General features: G+C 36.8%; 1 protein-coding gene across 1 annotated transcript; it reads right to left on the reverse strand.

Moving 5' to 3' along the window:
• Positions 1 to 2128: 2128 nt before the first annotated feature.
• LOC306852523 (vigilin-like) lies at positions 2129 to 19333 on the reverse strand. Its single transcript, XM_079389418.1, has 28 exons — positions 19251 to 19333; positions 18172 to 18251; positions 17108 to 17206; positions 15834 to 15982; positions 15457 to 15672; positions 15169 to 15375; positions 14872 to 15087; positions 13763 to 13969; positions 13571 to 13678; positions 12624 to 12728; positions 12338 to 12416; positions 11808 to 11947; positions 11593 to 11697; positions 11372 to 11485; positions 11018 to 11104; positions 9083 to 9214; positions 8774 to 8992; positions 8444 to 8665; positions 8142 to 8360; positions 7080 to 7218; positions 6054 to 6169; positions 5853 to 5957; positions 4989 to 5123; positions 4725 to 4868; positions 4391 to 4570; positions 3278 to 3394; positions 3025 to 3174; positions 2129 to 2924 (listed from the first exon to the last, which is right to left on the reverse strand). Exons 3-28 carry the CDS (start codon positions 17181 to 17183, stop codon positions 2832 to 2834), a joined length of 3780 nt encoding a protein of 1259 aa, XP_079245544.1. The 5' UTR covers positions 17184 to 17206; positions 18172 to 18251; positions 19251 to 19333; the 3' UTR covers positions 2129 to 2831.
• Positions 19334 to 19924: the final 591 nt, after the last annotated feature.

The following is a 19924-nucleotide window of genomic DNA, read 5'->3' on the forward strand; positions in this document are numbered from 1 at the left end:
TACCAGTACCCTCTGTGAAGGCATATCTCTCCATTTGTTTGAGTTTTTTTTCTTTTTTGTTAATTTTGTTGCCAATGACATACTTGAGTGTACATTTTTCATTAGCAATCCTGCTTTATTGCCAAGGGCGATGTCTGAATGAATGCTTGCTATGTAAATCAGAAAATGTGAAAACAGGGTTCATGTCGGCCCATTGCTGCTTTTCAGTTGTTTGTATTTTTTGTTTATGTTTGTGTTATTTTTATGTTTTTATGTTGAGTTGTACAGCCTGTTACATAACACTAACATTACCTTCCTGGTTTGTAAGAAAATAAAAATCCAAAAAAGAGACATGCACAACATGGAAAAAGTGTCCGTCTTGCATTAATTCAATCATGAAATTTTATGACAATTAAAAATTATCTCAAAAATATACACACACATAGATATAGATAAAGATAAACATCACTAACTGAGTAGTTTGTTTTTGGACCACAATTTTTTATACTATTTAAAAGTTTAGAGTCTGTACATGTTTGTTGTTGTTTTAGTAGTCTCTAATGCTCACCAAGGCTGAATTTATTTGATCAAATATACAGTAAAAATAGTAATATTGTGAAATATGATTGCAATTATTGCAAAATTATCTATTTCAATATACTTTTACATGTAATTTAATTTAGTGATGCAATTACTCCACTCTTCAGTGTCTCATACTCGTTCACAAATCATTTTAACGCTCAAGAAACATTTCTTATTATCAGTGCTGCTTCTTAAGATGTTTTGTGGAATTTGTTGCAACATTGTAAATGCCTTTACTGTCACTTTTACTCCAATTAATGGGCTCTCCCTCTGTATGTTTGAACTGATGTATCTATATTTTGGCATAAACATTTTTGACGTTTAGGTTAAACTTGAGAAATAATGACAGCAAAAATACACGTCCTTTTATTTGAATGTTTTTTTTTTTTTATTTGGAGTAGGAACGTTCTGTCACTGATATGTTATTGCAGTGCTGCATATCAATGTCATCAAATCTTGGTAAAAATATCCTATAATTCACTTCTTAAGGCCAATAGTGTTTCTCTCTTCGATTGGTTGTAGATGGTTCTTGTACACTAGCATACCTTCACACACACCACAGACAACACTGACTCACACGACTGAACTAGCAGGACAGGGAACGACCCTCAGTCAAAACAAAGCTAAATTTAAAGGTGAAGTGTGTAGTTTCTGCACCACTAGCGTCGCCATAAGGAATTGCAAAAATAATAGGTTTGACGCAATACTTCCCTTCCTATTAGGCATCCAAACAAACTCGTGTCATTGGTTAAGTCAATGTTACTGTAACAGGCTGGTTGTGATGCTCAAACAAACAGAGCAATGTTTGGAAATGTATTGATAGCGCCACAGAGCCACATATGAACGGCTCTCTCTGTATATTATTTTAACATTAAAAAATTACACCCATCACCTTGAAGTTAACCTATGCAAATTGAGAACCAGCAATCTGCATGAGTTTGTCATTCGTGTTTAAGCAACTGTAAGTTTGTTTGTTTTTTACCTTGAAAAACCATTGCTGCTACACTGACTTCTAATAAGGCGAATGTCTTCTGTTTCTGTCTCAAGCTTCCCCCAAACTTGTGTTCTGATGCAAGTTTAAAGTTTATGGAACGAGAAAAGAGCGGACTGCTTTACGGCATCATCGCATAGCAATCCACTGTAATTACGACAGTGATATATTTACAGTGAATTCCACTTACTTAACTGTAGGGGGCTCTAAAGTCTCAAAAATACACAAAACTACATACAGTTGCTTTAAGTATTTTACTTTGAAATCTTCTGTTAATAAACAACTTTTCATTTGAAATCTTGAGTTTGTCATGTATGCTCTGGTTAAAAAATGTAAATCTTATGAAATTAAATCATAAATCTCTTAATTTCCTGCACTTTTGAGGAGTTGAAGACAACGGTGAAGTGAAAAATACTTCAAACATAAACAGCAAATTGAACATTTTGAGATTCAAAGTATATCACACAACACAACACTTCTTTTGAAAATGAGCTACATCTCTCTCACTTACACACGCACACACACACACACACACACACACACACAGAAGCAAAAGAAACCAAACAAACTGCAAAATAATACCTAATGATTTTTATGCTTCAAAACCATCCACACCCATCAGTTTGAATATTCAGTCACTGAAGAAAATCAATAAATAACAGACACACACATATATATATACATACACTAATAAATACAGAAAAATATTCAGTATTGACCAGTATTGATAAAAAGTTCAGTATTGACCAGCCTTCATCTCTCTTACAGTACAGAGTGAAAACTCAGCAAACAGAGTGCATTTAGATGGATCACACGCACGCACGCACACACACACACACACACACACACGCACACACGCACACAAAAAGAGAGAGATCAATAAAAAGAACAGTAAACACCATCAAGGACTTAAAAAAAGAACTCAAACACAGTGAACTAGGGGTTCTCTCGCAATAAATAGTCCAAGAAATAAAAACATCTGCCTTGCTCTTCGATGTCTCGCCATTTGTCACCCACCTCAAGAAAACAGGATAATGACAGTAACTGCCACTTGAGGTTCCGTTTCTGTGATTTCAGACTGGCACAACAGGAACTGATGTGTGACCACCTGCGGTCAGTTGAGGAACATTTATCCACCAATGATAATGAACTATTCAGGCAAAGGAAGGAGAGGACAGAAGTCACTCCTCCAAGGGCACTAAAAGCACCAGGAGAAAGACAAGAGCAAAAATATGGAATGTTCTTGTTCTCGAGTGCCAGAGATGTGAGCATATTTCATTCAGCACTTTTTGGGTCCCCATGCAGATGTCTGTTTCGGTGCTATTCCAGATCCGAATGTGGGGAACTCTTCGGCACTGCTCATGTCTGGTGCCTGAATGTTGCAAAAAGACGAAAAAGGAAATCATTAATATGACAATGAGTGTGACAGCATGAAATCAAGCTTTTTCTATGGTAAACATATTCTTTTAAACCTTGTTGCCCTGTGCATTCCAAGGGGCGTCCCGCACAACAAAGCCTTTAGCTAGAGCTTTGTTGTCCTCGTCATTTCCTCCTGTCCCCATCGTCTTTGAAGGAGGCTTCATATAAGCTGCCATAGTCTCTGTCTCTGTGACACTCAACATCTAAGAGGGAAGATGAGTGAGCGAGGATTCAAAAGAAAGGAAAACACGAGTGATGGAATATATCTGTTTAGAAAGAAACATTTGCAATGGATTCCCGACTCACATATTCTTCTTCCAGTTTAAGTAGATGGTCAATGGCGTTATCAACATTCTCCGGCAGTCCAGTTACTGTAACCTTGCTCGGGTCCTCAGAACCTGGCTGAGGAAACCGTATGTCAACCTAAAATAAAGAAGAAAATTAAGGATCCCATGAACCAAATATGAGATATAGATATATTATTTGGCTTAATTATTAATATGTATTTTTTTAATTATTAAATACTTATATTACTAAATGTTTTAATAACTAATTGTTTTTTCTTAAGTATTATTATTGTTAATTAATACTAACAAGTCATAATAAGAGTTATTATTATTATAAATATGACTACTATTATTATAAATGTTGTTATACTTTTTAATATTATAATGATAAATATTATGACTACAAATTTGAGATGTTATATAGTTATGCCACTATTGGCGAATTGTTTTAAATAATTTTTTTCTAAATGATTCATTATTCTTTTTATTATTACTGATGATGGTAATTGTTTTTAATACAACAGTAATAATACAAATTGTTATTATTATTGATAATTATGATACTTAAAAAAAACAAAAATAGTTAATAATAATAATAATAGTTAATAATAATAATAATAATAGTTAATAATAAATATTATAATGATGTTATTGATCGTCATTATCATTATTAATATGATGTTAAATATTAGTGATGGTAATAATTTTTCATAATAATAATAATTAATAATAAATACTATAGTGATGTTATTGATCATAATTATAATTATTAATATTATTATGTTTATAATGTTAAATATTAGTGATGTAATTATTTTTCATAATAATAATAATGATAACAGTTAATAATAATTATCATAATGATTGTTATTGATCATATATACAATATTCAATATTAGATCAATATTATGACGTTAAATATTGGTGATGGTGATTATTTTTTAATAATACTAACAATTAATAATTATCATAATGATTGTTATTGATCATCATTATTATTATGTTAAATATTGTACTCCAAAGTTTCTAATAATAAATGTAATAATTATAATAAAATCATCATCATCATAATTATGTTAAATATTATGACTAATTTAGATGTTCTATTGGCAAATATGCAAAGTGTTCTTACTTTGAACTCCTCCATGAGTTTCCGAATGGCTTTTCCGCGTGCTCCGATGATGCGTGCGTGGACCCGCCGGTCCAGCCGGATGTCCTCACTCACCATATCCTGCAGCGCTGCCACCAGCTGCTCTATAGCCGCCCTGGCCTCGTTAGCATTCCTCTCATAACCCGAGATCACGATTACATCCTAGAGGGAGACAGAGTTGCGTGAAGAAAGACTGACAGGTAAACACACAGAACAGGATGACAGGTATGAAAGGTATGAATGCTATGAGCTGCTTTAAACCAGTCTGGGTTAAAGAATGAGGAAATGCTTGTTCGAAAACAATCTGCTTTCATACCTGCTGCTCATCACCCTTATCAGGGAACTGCACGTTGACATCGTAGTCTTTGCGTATTTGAGAGATGACAGCTCCTTTGCGGCCTATAATTTTGGGGTGATATTTAGGGTCTACTGAGAGCATCACCTTATAGCTCCGTAAAGCCTACAAACAGACAAGAAAAAAATTATATATCCTATTTCAAGAAGTAAATCTCAGGTTGTATATGGATGTACATAGCATGTTGTCTAATGTCAGCAGAGTGGTTTTGAGCAGAGGTTGTACCCGATCTTCCTGCTCTGCCTGCAGCTCCTTGACTCTCTCCAGCAGTCCCTGTTTGGCCCGCTCCACACTGGCCACCTGTCCTGTGACCTTTATGATATCTGACTGTTGCTCAGGCTGAGGAACCCAAATGTTGACCTATATAGCACAGTACATCCAGACACATTAACATTAACATTCACTCGTCATTTGGACTTTCTTCAATTAAACACAAAGGCAGCTGCAATTTGTTTTTACAGACTGTGGTCAACTGCTGCTGTATGGAAAATAGCAGCTTGGACATTATTCTAAACATATTCTTTTTTGTTCTACAGAAGAAAATAAAATGAGGGTGATGTAATTCATGACAGGACTTTCATTTTTGGCTGTACTGTCCCATTAACAGGATTTTGTTCAATTCAATTAATTCAAGTTGGATTGTATATGCCTATTCGTTCAAAACTTTTGGGTCAGTAAGATTTTTTGTTGAAAAGTGAAAGCAGAAACATTTATAATATTACAAAAGATTTCTATTCAAATAAATGCTGTCTATTCATCAAAGAATCTTGCAAAATGGTATCATGGTTTACACAAGAATATTAAGTAGCACAACTGTTTTCAACTTTGATAACACTATACAATGTTTATTGAGCACCAATCAGCATATTAGATTGATTTCTGAAGTATCTTGTGACACTAAAGACTTCAGTAAAATACAATTTCTATTAAAATAGAAAACAGTTGCAATAGTATTTGATAATATTAGTGTCTTTACCGTATTTTTGATCAAATAAATGCAACCTTAGTGAGCACTTCTTTCAAAAACACAATCTTAGTAAACCCTACATTTAAAATGGTAGTGCAAAGTACAATTCAATATGTGTCTACCTCATAGTCCTCCATCATTTTCCTTATTCCAGCTCCTTTCTGTCCTATGATATAACGATGAAGGTCATAGGAAACCTCAACATCAATCGTCACAGGAACTAAGGCCTAGAATGCAAAAAGGAAGGAAAAATAGGATAAAGAGAATGAAAACCAATCCATCACAGGATGAAAGAGACAGCTAGAATTTCCAGAATTTCTTACAAGTAAAGCTGCACGAGCCAGCTCGCACTTTTCAGCTCGACCCGTCACAGTGATGATATTGCACTTCCGAGGGATGAGGTCCGTATCCCCGTTCTCTTGAGATACAGCTTCCTGAGCTGCCAGCCACAAATACATACAAGAAATAATATAGCTTGTAAATATTCTAGTCGGATCATTTAAAGGAACACTCCACTTTTTTGGAAATAGGCTCATTTTCCAACTCCCCAAGAATTAAACAGTTGGGTTTTATCGTTTTTGAATCCATTCAGGCGGTAGCACTTTTAGCGTAGCTTAGCTAAAGGGACTACCAGGCTGGGGACTACTTTCAGGCGCTGCGTAATATCAAAGTTCCTTGATTAGAGGGAAAAGGGAAGTGGTGTGTGGCCAAGTATGGTGAATGCTCTGCATTTAACCCATCGAAGTGTACACATAGCAGTGAACATACACCCGGAGCAGTGGGCAGCCAATGCTGTGGCGCCCGGAGAGCAGTTGCTCAAGGGTCTCACCTCAGTCGTGGTATTGGGTGGAGAGAGTGTTGGTTATTCACTCCCCCCACCTAAAATCCCTGCCGGACCTGAGACTCGAACCCACGACCTTCGGGTTAAAAGTCCGACTCTCCATCCATTAGGCCACAACTGCTGCTTAAATTTTAAAGATTATTATGCCAGAATGAGAGTATAGTTCCTAGCCATATCTGCCTAGAAAATTGCAACTTTTAATTTTCCGTCAGTCTTAGTACACGATGTAACTACAGAAGGGTCAAGTTTTAAATAGGAAAAATATTGAAACTCTGGTCATTTTTGAGCAAGATGCTAATGGTCTAATCCGATTCAATGATCTATGCTAAGCTAAGCTAAAAGTGCTACCGCCAGACCCGGAGATCGGCTGAATAGATTCGAAAATGGTAAAACTCAACTGTTTAACTCTTGGGGAGTTGGAAAATGAGCCTATTTTCAAAAAAAGTGGAGTGTTCCTTTAATAGAATGAAAAAATGTCAAAACTAATTTGAGAGTGTAAGGAAGAGACCTGCAGACTCATCTCTGTCTGGAAATTTGATCTGAACTTCATTTTCCCGTGTAATTTGTTGTATTTTGCAGCCTTTGGGTCCCATGATGGCTCTGTGGTACCGCTGAGGAATTAACACCTCCACATTCACCTGTGACTCCTGATGACACATTAACAGATAATGACAATCAATCAATCAATCTATCTATCTAGTAAATATATACTGTATATACACATACATACATACAGTGGTGGCCAAAATTGTTAAAACACCTGACAGATCTCAAAATATTGACATTTTTTGCCTCCAAAAACTTGATTTCATTTCATAATGTTCATGAAACATGCAGATGGTTGCTCTGAGCACAACAAAATTTGTTCGATGGGATTGAGGTCCGGACTTTGAGGAAGCCAGTCCATTATTTTCAATGTTCCAGCAGATTCTTTCTGTTGCAGGTAGTTATGGCAATAGTTTGTTTGATGGGTATTGTAATGGCCAATTCAACAAAAACCTCTTAAATATGCCAAGTGTTCTAACAATTTTGGCCACCACTGTGTGTGTGTGTGTGTGTATATATGTATGTAATTGTTAAGGAATAATAGTATGAATATGTGAACATGTTATTAGTGTTTCTTCTCTGAGATTACTTTTATAAGCAGACAACATACACTATCATTCAAAAGTTTAGGATCAGTAAGATTTTATTTTTTTTTTGGTTTGTGAAAGTCTCTTATTCTCAATATTGTTGCAAATTAAAATAACTCTTTTCTATTTTAATATATTTTAAAAAATGTATATATTCCTGTGATGGTAAAGCTGAATTTTCAGTAGCCATTACTTCAGTCTTCATTGTCACATGATCCTTTAAAAAAATCATTCTGATATTTTGTGGTAACCATGATACTTTTTTTCCAGGAATCTTTGATGAATAAAAAGTACAAAAGAACAGAAGTTTTTTGAAATATATTTTTGTTGATCAATTCTTTTAAAAACTGCTGAACAGCAGTGTATATACAGTTCTTGGTAGAAAAGTCACTGCATTTACATGTAATATTTATACAAGTATTAAATATGAAACTCACAAGATCTCGAACGATTTCCTGAATGCGTTTCTTAGCAGCATCAACACACTCTCTGGGTCCTTTGAGAGTGATATTGTCACTGTGTGTGCCCGTGCGAGGGAAGCTAACAGCTACACCGCCATATTCCTCCGCCAACTCTCTCAACACCCGCCCTCTCCGACAGACGAAGTGACGGTGATGCCGGGGGTCCATGACCATACTGTCCTCTATCACATCATCCTGAAAAGAAAGGACAGATGAACTGCAGGAAGTGCATTCAAAGAAACACTAACACAAATATTTTACTTTCTCTTTTGTCATACCAGATTTTTAATGAGGGTCTCCAGCTCTTTCTGCGCAAGCCATACAGCCTCCTCTTTACCCATGATGGTAATGTGCTCCTGTTCTGGTTCATCTGGTGATGGGAAGATGATTCTTGCTCCGGTTCGATCCCGTACCCGTCGGATATTAGCTCCTCCTCTGCCTATCAGGAACTTGTGGTACTCTGGCTTGGCTTGAAGCTCCACTGAGAAGTTGTTGACTTGCTGGTGGGACAAAAATGATTCAAATTTTCAAATTAGTAATGCGATTATGAACATTTTAACAGTGTTTTCTGCACTGTTGTCTTTGTTGTTCTTCATCTCATTACTCACCTTCTCCTCCGCCAACTGCAGCAGTTGTTTCCTGGCTCTCTCCACCTCCTCTGCAGGACCTCGGATAGTGACCTTGTCCAACCCTGAGCCCTCCGCAGGGAAGTGGATGTGAACACCCCCACACTCTTCCATCACAGAGCGCACCAGACTGCCCTTGGATCCAATCAGAGAGTTGTGCAGTTTGGCTGGGATGGAAACCTCAGCCTCCTTCAGGTTGACCTGGGAGAATTAAGTGAGGTGAGAGAAGAAAAACTAAGACCACTGGGAATTACACCTATAATACATTTTCTAGCATACGGTTTCTCTCACCAGCTCTTTCTGAATGGCAAGAATCCGATCTCGTGCGGCTTCACAGCTGCTCTTCTTGCCAGTTATTACAATCATCTCAGAGTTGCTATTTTCCGTTGGGAGATCAATCTTGGTGTTGGTCTCCTCACGTATCTATATAGATTTACACAGCAACAATTTCTCTCATTAAAAAAAAACAATAACAACACAATATTTAAATAGCAGTTGTAACATCTGCTTATAATCCTTGATGGTCATTGGGACTTCATGTCTTAAGAGACCCTTTTAGCCTTTTGACACCACTTTAAAAAAGATGCTAAACAGAATCGACTATCTGTTCTCTCCATCGGACTTCAAACACATTCCAAGAGAACTAAATGACCCTCTGTACCAGGCCTGGCTGACCAGTGGACTACCCCCCACGATTACAAGATACATAACACACACATAGAGACATTTTCTTTATTTAGACCATAATTAATCAGTTACAAATGTATCTGGTATATGCATGTGTTGTTTGTATGTTTCCTTATTATATTAGCCTAGTTACCACTCGTTATTTGTATTAGTAAGCTCTAAGCACTCATATTCAGGTGTATGAATGTATCGCTGGTTTAATACCTTTTAGATGTCTCTTGATATCAAAATGATCTGCTCTTTATTTCTCAAACAATGATGTACACTATGTGATCGTGAAATGCATCATACTATTTTTACTGTACTGTGGGAAAAATTACACCGCGTCTCCAGATCAGTCATAAAACATGCAAATGAGGTGTCAAGTGGGACAAAGAAACACTTTCCCGCTGAAACTATGTGCCTTGTTATTGGTCAAACTAACCAAAATGGGTGTTACAGGGAAACCAGATAAAACTTCTCCCACACCCAAAAGGCGAGGTCTTCTCTTTACTTTCGGTGCCCTGGAGACACACACATCACCTTGGAAATCTTGCGACTCCCCTTTCGGGGGGAGTCCGAACTTCTGGCAGTTTTAAGTCCAGTAACTTTGTCGATTCACTTCGGACCAATCAACCCATGGCTGGAATGACAAAGCTTTCACTCCTAAAGAATTAATCAAGAATCTACGCATTATAAATGCACCAGGACACTGGTTACAAAACCAATATGCAAGTAACTGCTTGTTAACTATTTAGATGCGTTTCTAGGCTTCGACCCCTTTTAATTAAAGGTGATGTGATTCTTTGATGGTTCTAACAGGTTGTGTTTAGCTGATGTGTAAATCCTGCCATTAAGCTCTCTCTTGCTCTCTCTCTTTCTCTCTCTCCATGCCTTCCTTGCGTTGGCATCTATGTTTAATGTGTGTATGTTGTGTTTAGTTCAATGTTATATGTTCCCCTGTAGTGTAGTTTAATAAACATCCATATGTATTCACGCTTGGTTGTCTGTGTCTGCTACTAACAGAACGAGGTCACTTTAACGTTTCGGTTTTGTTACATGCTCTATGAGCGACGTATTAATGAGGAAATTATTTTTCGTGGCCAGAGAAATAATTTTCCGTAGAGTCAATAGACGATTAAAACGGTCCATACTGCGGACGAACAAATCATTTTATTGTACTATTAATGCTACAGTTAATTCCTGAAGATGAACATATAATTGATGATAACCGGTTATGATTAATTATGTCCATCTCACTTTGAGCTAATTTGCTACACAGTTAATCCCCAAAAAATGGAAATGCGTTTTCCATTGGCATCATACACCAATGCTCTGAGTGTTTGTATGATCCTTTTTTTGTCATTTTTCTCACTATGAATCAGTGCCGTTATTGTTAAGTAAAACCAAAATTTTCTGTATTTGAAATAAAGGTAAAATAATAAAGGAGCAAAGCAAAAAAAAAGAGACATACTGATTTTGGGAACCAAACATTTTTGTTGCAGTATTAAAAACAAGTACTTTTTACAAATCTAAATAAAATGCCAGATTTGTCCTCACCTTTTTGATGTTGGCACCTCCTTTGCCAATGATGTTTTTGTGAAACTGCTTGTGGATGGGTACAGAAATTGAGAAGCTGCTCTCAACCTAATAACATGAACATAGAATTAAAATAAATATAAAAAACTCTAATCCTCAATGTCATTCAAAGACCTGACAACTTCTCAGATGTTTTATTTTAAAACTGAAAAAGTGCCTTAACAGCATTGCAATAAATTGTCATCTGTAGGCTGAGTATGATCATTTCATAGCTGTCTGAGCACATAATAGCTGCTCTTTCTTTGACCTTGTATTAGTCACAAAGCAAATGTTATCTGAGAGCAGGAAAGAAGCTAGAGGAAATTACTCTTGTACCAGCTCAGCGATGAGTTTCTGCAGAAACTTTGCACATTTCTCCACTTCGTTTTTAGGCCCTCTGAGCTGTACTATGTCACTTTTCTGTTGCTGGTCTGGAAAGATGATAATGACCTGTGAAAATGAAACCATCTGTGTGAAAACATCTCTCATGTAATGCTATAAAAATGTGCAGCAGAATATAGACGTTGCTGCATTTTACAAAATGGAGCTGTGAGCACCTCAGGGAACTTGTCCCGTACTTCTTTGATCTTCTCTCCTTTCTGCCCAATGATAGTGCGGTGAAACTTCTGCTCTATTATCAGGTCTTTCGTGCGTTCATTTTCCTAAAGATGCCAGAAAATGACAAATCTTAAACCATGCAGGCAAATGTACCAGAAAGGTTCCTAATCTCATATGCAGAGTGCTCTTGTGATTTCCATATAGAACTTCTCACCATGCGCAGGGCCATGTCCATCAGTTCCTTGCGAGCGAGCTGTACTCCCTGAGGATCGCCCTCAATACGAACCAGCCCACAGCGCTCCGAGTCCTGAGGAATCCTCACTGATACCTTATACTGCTCCTTTATCCGATTTACTGGGAAAAGCAACAATAATTCATTTATCTGCTCTTTCATTCATCTGCACTGTTCATTATTCAAATCAACTTTACTGTAACAAATATATTATGGATAACTCAAAGTATCACAGAATGAGATTCAGTGTGCAACACAGTCATTCATTTTTCTCAGATCTGTAGTAATGACAACACATGAAATATTATATTTAAATAGAGAGGGAGATGTACATTTGCAACTGTTGCATACTGACATTGTGCGCTGCTTGCAATCAAATAATGTGTAAAACCACAATTACTTGACTATTCAACCATCACTTTTCTATCTGTGCTATGAGCTCTGTTTCTATCCAAGCATCCCACACTGACTAAAGTTTCTGATTCAACACATCAGGAAGGGTTTAAACTTACTGTTGGCCCCGTTTTTGCCAATGAGATGTCTGTGGAAACGCTGGTCAATGTTAATCTCTGCATAGTCCATTCTTGCCATCTGGAGGGAAGAAAATAAAATACTTGAGGACTATACCTAAACTGTTCATATTCCACAAACGCAGAAACCTGAAGAACAAACCATAACTGAAATCTTACAGTTATAAGATATGAAGCAACCTGTTTTAGCAACCAAATTTCCCATTTTTATTCCGTTATATCTTCATTTTAAAAACAACAGCAAAAAGACATTTGAGGGTTCTCTTACTAGGTCTTTGATGATCTCCTGTATCTGAGCCTGAGCTTGTTCTACCTCCTCCGTTGGTCCCTCCAGACTGATCCGTTCCTCTCCATCAGTAAACTCTATATGCACCTGATGATGACAAACAGCCGGTTAAATGCCTGAAATGTGGTTAACACAAGTTATTTTCACATTTTATTCTATGAAATAAAACATAACAATATTTCCATAATTTTTTAAGCTTTTATGCATCTTGAAAAAGGTGGTTGCTAACAAGTGGCTTAATCGGACTATAGAGGTTGACTGGGACATCAAAAAACCCTCACACTACACGGGTAAACTCATCTACTCACTAGTCTGCTTTTACAATCTCATTGTATACTTGCACTCTTGAAAACTAATCTAACGCAAACTTTCAAACTTGAAGATTTTTAAAAAAAGTTTGAAAGGGTTCACAGAAGCTTGGTGGCGATGAGGTTTATAGCATGTACATTAGCTTTATACTTTTATTAACCTAACCTGGGATAGTTCACCCAATAATGAAAATTCTGTCATTAATTACTCACCCTCATGTCGTTCCAAACCCGTAAGACCTTTGTTCATCTTCGGAACACAAATTAAGATATTTTGATGAAATCCGAGAGCTTTCTGGCCCTGCTTAGACCGCAACGCAACTACCACGTTCAAAGCCCAGAAAGGTAGTAAGGAAATCGATGAAACAGTCCATGTGACATCAGTGGTTCAACCTTAATTTTATGAAGCTACGAGAATATGTTTTGTGCGCAAAGAAAACAAAAATAATGACTTTATTAAATGATTTCTTCTTTTATGGGTCATCTTTCTGGGCCTTGAACGTGGTAGGACCCTTGCTGTCTATGGAGGGTCAGAGAGCTCTCAGATTTCAAAATATCTTTACATAGTTCTTACGGGTTTGGAACAACATGAGGGTGACTTCTCATTTAAATTTTCTATACCTTAGGCAGCTGCTGAGTAATGCGACTTATGCTTTGTCCTTTTTTGCCAATGATGAAACGATGGAGCCAAGCCGGAGCAATCACCTCCATCACTATCACACTTTTAGCCTGCAAAACAAGTGGCAAGTGAAAAGCTGCCTTTTGCATGCATTCTGTTGAAAATAAAGGCCAAAAAATGCCAAAACAACTGACCTTGGCGTACACCTGCGTAAGAGCCGGACCCAGCTTATCTGGTTCTCCTCTGAGGATGATGGTCTCAGATGCGGAGTCCAGAGGGGGCATCTCCACAGACACCCCCGTGTTCTCCAGGATCTCCTGCAAGGTGTTGCCCTTGGGGCCTACTATGTACTTATGTTGTGACTTTTTCACCTCCACTGAGATTGTGGTCGTTTTTCGTTTCTGCTTGTGAATATTAAGTAGGTCAGGAAATTTCACCAGGCTTTAAATGCGAAATTTCACATTTCTCTGTGTGTGTACACAAAGTTTCTTATGCTCACTAAGGCTGCATTTATTTGATCAAAAATATTTATAATTTTTAAATAACAGCTTCCTTTTTACATACATTTTAAAATGTAATTTATTCCCGTAATGGCAAAGTTGAATTTTCAGCAGCCATTACTCTAGTCTTTAATCTTAAATGATCCTTAAGAAATCATTCTTCTTCAATTTTCTGATTTGGTACTCAAAAAACATTCCTTAATTTTATAAATGTTAAAAGTTGTGCTGCTTAAAGGTGACATATCATGAGAATCTGACATTTTCAGTGCTATATACAGGTCCCCAGTGCATCTACCAACCCAGAAAATGTGAAAAAGAACAACCAAGTTCTTCTTGAACTAAGCTTTACACTGCAAGCTTTTGAAAAAAGGAGCTGCTTAGATTTTGTGATGCATCTTATTATAATATTACCGCCCTTTATTCTGCAAGTTTCCACCCACGGCGCTGCCATTGTGTTTTCGCAAGCGACAACGGTGTACCAGTTCTAACGCCATGGCAAAAGTTATTTTTTTATTAAATGTTTATTTATTTATTTATAAGTAGCCTGTGTTTATTTTTTTATTTTACAAATTAATTTTTTAATCCATTTTAATTCAAATAAATACAATTATATCACCATAGGCCACCCTGCTTTCTAAGATATCGGCATTGGCTGTCAAAAAAACAATATCGGTCGAGCACTAATTATAAATGTCTTTATTGTAATTTCTGATCAATTTAATGCACCCTTGGTGAATAAAGGTATTAATTTTTTTTATTGAAAATAACCAAAAATTATGAATGACAGTGTAATTGTGAATCACCTTCTCTTCATAGATGGCCCGGATGCGGGCAATTGCCATGGCAACTGCCTCCTTCTCGCCGGTAATGACAATCTCATCCTTGGGTATGCTGGGTGGCGGGATGCTAATACGAGCTCCAGTCTCTTGACTAAGCTCTTGAACGAGTCGATTATATGCACCAGCGATGAATGGATGAAAAGCCTTCTCAAAAGACAAACGTTCCACGGCACGCTTATCCTAAAACAAACAGTGAGGTCATAATAAGGCTGAATTACAAATGAAACATAAAACCTCATCTCATCTATCTTCGATGGTTACCTGCTCAGCAGAGATGAGCTGCATTTCATGGCGAGCTTTCTCAATGCCCTCCTTGGTGCCGGTGATGCGGATATTGGCATTGGGATCATCAGAGCGGGGGATGGCGATCTTGGTGGCTGTTTTCAGCTCCAGCTCCTGCAACTTCTCCCCGTTTTTTCCGATCACAAATCGATGATGTTCTTTCGGAATAAGCACAGTCGCTGATGCCTGAGAAGTTTAGCATTAAAATATAACTTTTAACATACAGTAAAATGAATGGAATAAGAAATGCAAGCCTCAAACAAGCACCTGAGTCTGCAGCCTGGCCACAATCTCCTTCCTCGCTTTCATAACCGAATCCAGTTTTCCAGTCACCATGATGGAGAGGCCTTGGTCCTTGGCAAGAGAGAGTTCGATATGTGCCCCGGTCTTCTGCATGATATCCAGGCACACTTTCGCCTCCTCACCTTCACCAAACTGACTGTTGTCTTTATACCGCCGCTCCTCCAAAGGAACATGGAACACCTAAAGGTGCAAAGAGAAGTAGAAAAAAGTGTGGCAGATACTCAATAACACTGAAAAGATACAGTGCTGCTTAATCACACTGTATAAACCTTCTATGGATGATTATATATATATATATATATATATATATATATATATATATATATATATATATATGTTACCTGAGTGATGACAGAGGCTTTGATGGGTCGGATTTTGCTCCAGGCACCTGCCGGCTCACCTGTCTTCTCACCTGGAGTGCCCTTGTCTGGTAAAGGTGGAAAGGCCTCCAGATAGGTGGGTATATATGCTTCATCTTCTGGCACACTACCTAATCACAGACAATAAGAAAAGGAATTGTAAAATGTACACAACAAATTTTCTTTGAATTATTTTGATAATAACACTATGATCCATTATAAAGACAATAAACCAGTGTCATCCAGAACAAAGAAATACCAACTGCAAAAACCATTATTGAAAATACTGACACATTTTTTGTTTTGTGTACATCTTAGCTGTTCAGTTTACTTCACCAACAGGGATTATAAAGCACACATTCTGCATCAACAATATTCTGCATCCCTAATCCTCCCCAATACCTAAATTTAACAACTACCTTACTAACTATTAATAAGCAGCAATTTAGGAGTTTACTGAGGAAAAAAACATAGTTAATGTTTTGTTAATAGCGAGAATTGGACCTTAATGTATATTACATTATAATATAATTCCCAATATTTCTTTTTCAAAGAGACACTATTTACCATAATTTTGCATGAAGACATATGCTACAGCAGAATGCTTCACACGCACACACAGATTCAGCAGACAGCTCTGCTGTCACTACCAAAGATCATTGTGACACACTGACAAATAGTAAACAGCATGAGTGTTCAGCATCAGTGTTCAAAAACAAAGAGATGTGTCTAAAAACCTGTTGACACCAGGAACGATAACTATAAAGATAATGATGAAGATATAGTTCAAAAAATAATTCTCAATCTTAAAGAATAGCATAGTCCACACAGAAACAATATCGTTGGAATCACTTTCAGAATGATTTTTTTCCAGCTGATGAACGATAAAAACATTGACGCCCAATCAGAATCAATCCTGCCATAATGAGCTTGAGAATTCAAAGCAGCAGACAAGCGTTCACTTAGAATAAACAAATGACATCGTCTGCTGGTGTGGACGCTAATATAGTTATCATTATCGGTATGAACAGGCCTTAATACTAGCTTTAAAACTGTTCCAGTAACAACTGATTAGTATACATAATCTTTGCTGCTACTACTAATGTATATGCATATTGTTTTTTTTTTTATTCACTGTTACATCCGTTATCGATTCCTGCCATTAGACATGCGATGAACTGTGGTACAAAAAATGACTAAATGTATGAATCACGTAGAAAAATTGTTTCACCCCAATTTTGCCACAGTCGTCATACCTGTGATCTCAACGTCCTTCAAGCCACTGCGGTGCTCCGCAAAACTCTCCTGGGTCAACACTGCCACAGAGCTCATGTTTCAAGACCTGATCCGCTATCCTGCAGAGACCAGGAGGAAGAGGAGAGACACGTGGAGGGAGAATATAAAAAAACAACAACAATATAATAGCAGAGAATATCTAGTCCAAACACACGGCCATCAATAAAACTAACTAAAAGAGCATAGCAGTAAGGGACTACTTTCATTTGAGTAATAAGTGCATGCTGAGCTCTATTCTCAGCGGTTTCAGCAGCCCAGCAGGGCCTGACACACACTGGCATCTCCCTGAGCCCAACAGCATCTTTCTCCACCTGAGCTCTCCAATTAAAGACGCTGCAGCTGTGAAGTCTGTCGAAAAGCCTTGTGTGAGCTTGACTAATGTAACAATTATTGATCGTTGCTTAAAACTATAACTGTTTAAAACATTTTCAATCTTTTAGACGCCACGGACCTAATCAATCAATCCTTATGTTTAAAGGCATTCTTGTATAAAAACTCATCTTATAGTGTGAAAAATTAAATATTACAAGTATGTCTAAAATATTGTTTAAAATAAACAATTAGATAAGTTACATTATTACACACGATTAACTTCTTATAGTACTCTACTGTTAGATTTAATATTTACATATTTTAATTCATTTTTTTAAACAAGTTTTTAATTTTAAACTTGTTATTACTAAATATTTTAAATTTTTGACATTATTTTTCTCTAAACTTTTCCATGGACCCCCTAATGCTCCTTTGCAGCCCCCTGAACCCCAGATTAAAAACATCGGGTCTAAACAAGCGGAAATGTTAAGAAGAAAGCTGTTACAATGAAAATGTTATATGTATATATATTTTGCACTGAAAGTCGCATTTTCTCTAAACAGTTCTCAGAAAACACTGCAGCTGCAGCTTCTCCACTGCACACGTGCATTAAAAACAAGTTATATTAAATTCTGTAAGTGCATGCAACATTCTCATTTTTCAAATACGCTTTAATATCACAGTCATGCCAAAACCACACATTTTTACCCACCTGCAAGGGGTCGAAAACCAGAACGTCCGTCCAGGTGGATGCTACTGAGAGCTCTTCAGTGTCAGTCTGTTTGTTCAGCCCTGTGTGGGTGAGGTTAACAAAAAGAGTTTGTAACCAGCCTTGTGATTACATACACAGCATAAAAAAATAAGACCCTCTGAGGTTGAACGAGGAGGGGGGCCGAGTCACAGTGGTCTGTCCTGTGGGAGGCAGTAGCTAGATATGGTGCTATGGATAGCCTCCACTTCACTCTCAGGTGACTAGGTATCTAATTGGCATGTGGGTGTTTGTGCTTACTGTAGTGATGGCAAACACACACACACACACACACACATTGTATTTACACATGGGATTGACACATTTTACACATATTCATCTAACACTCATTGAGAGAGTAAATTACCCATGTAGTAGAATAATACATGTGATTTAACAAATTTGGGCTAATAGGCTTGTCAATATTTTCTAATATTATAAAGATCTAATTGCCGAGTCTGCTCTTGCAGTGATAATAAATTTGTGCAGGAAAAAAATGCCTTATATACACAGCTTTTAGGTATTGAGGGACCTATGCAAGCCACTTGCAAATATATTTTTTCATAACGTGCATGTTCAATATCAAAAAACAAACAACAATATAAGCAATTATCGCGCTCTCCTGTCTATTTGCATACTATATAAAATGCATAAATCTTACACTATCAGGATCCATATCATCTGCAAGCTCAGTGTAAACAAATACTGAAGCAGGCTAACTCTGCATGAGATATAACAGCGCAAATGCCAGTTAAAACAGCTGTTAAAACCTTGAATATCAAAGTGAGGGACAAATGCATTCTGTATCGTGGTGATCGTTAGCAATAAATATTCTAGCCTGCAGAATATTAAGGATATCTGAGTTTAGCTGGCCAGCTAATCTGCTACATGTAACAGCTCGTTAGCTACAGAGCTAGTGTCTATCTCTGCTTTAAATACGGTAATTTGATTTAATCTGATTGCAGAAAACGCGGACATGTTCATTCAGTCAACAAAACGGTGCGATAAGTAGCACGTCTACGGAAACAAAAGCAACTGATCACCTTATTAGACGGAAAAGCCTAGCCGCTGGTCTGCTGACAGTAAACACTGCTGCTGAGAATCGACTCTCAAACTGAATCGACTCTCCAACTGAATCGAATCTTTGATTCATAAATTGTATTCATGAATCAGACACACTCTTTATGTTCTATGTATGTTTATTTATTTGTTAATGTTTTTATGTAGTAATCAATGTTAAATTCAAGGAAACAGATAATTATTTTATTTAAAAACTATTACTGAATTGTAAAATACTGGTAGATGTACAAATAATATCATATTGGATATTGTACAATTTACTTTAGATGCATTTATCTCTATCCTTTACTTTTAAAGTATATTCCAAGTAATATTATTTCAGTTTTGTTTCCATCACTACATTTTATTTTTGGCTTTTGGTATGCTGTTTTTGGGTTTATCACAAGTGGAATGAGTTAACAAAATAATAACTAAAAGTAAATCTTGTATGCTTAGTAAAAGATGGGATTTTTTTTCAATCCTCCAGTGCAGAAAAATAAATCAACTAAATGTTTCGCATGTGGAAGAGAACAATATAAACGTGGACAATTTTGGGCATAAATCATTTTGGATTTTCTGGGACTGTAAAATAAGTAAATAAATAAATTAAATTAAAATTAAAATTTGCAGTGGTACTCTGGGACTCTCCTGCTTTTCA

Source organism: Barbus barbus, assembly GCF_936440315.1.
Source record: "Barbus barbus genome assembly, chromosome: 32".
NCBI classification, from domain to species: Eukaryota; Metazoa; Chordata; class Actinopteri; order Cypriniformes; family Cyprinidae; genus Barbus; species Barbus barbus.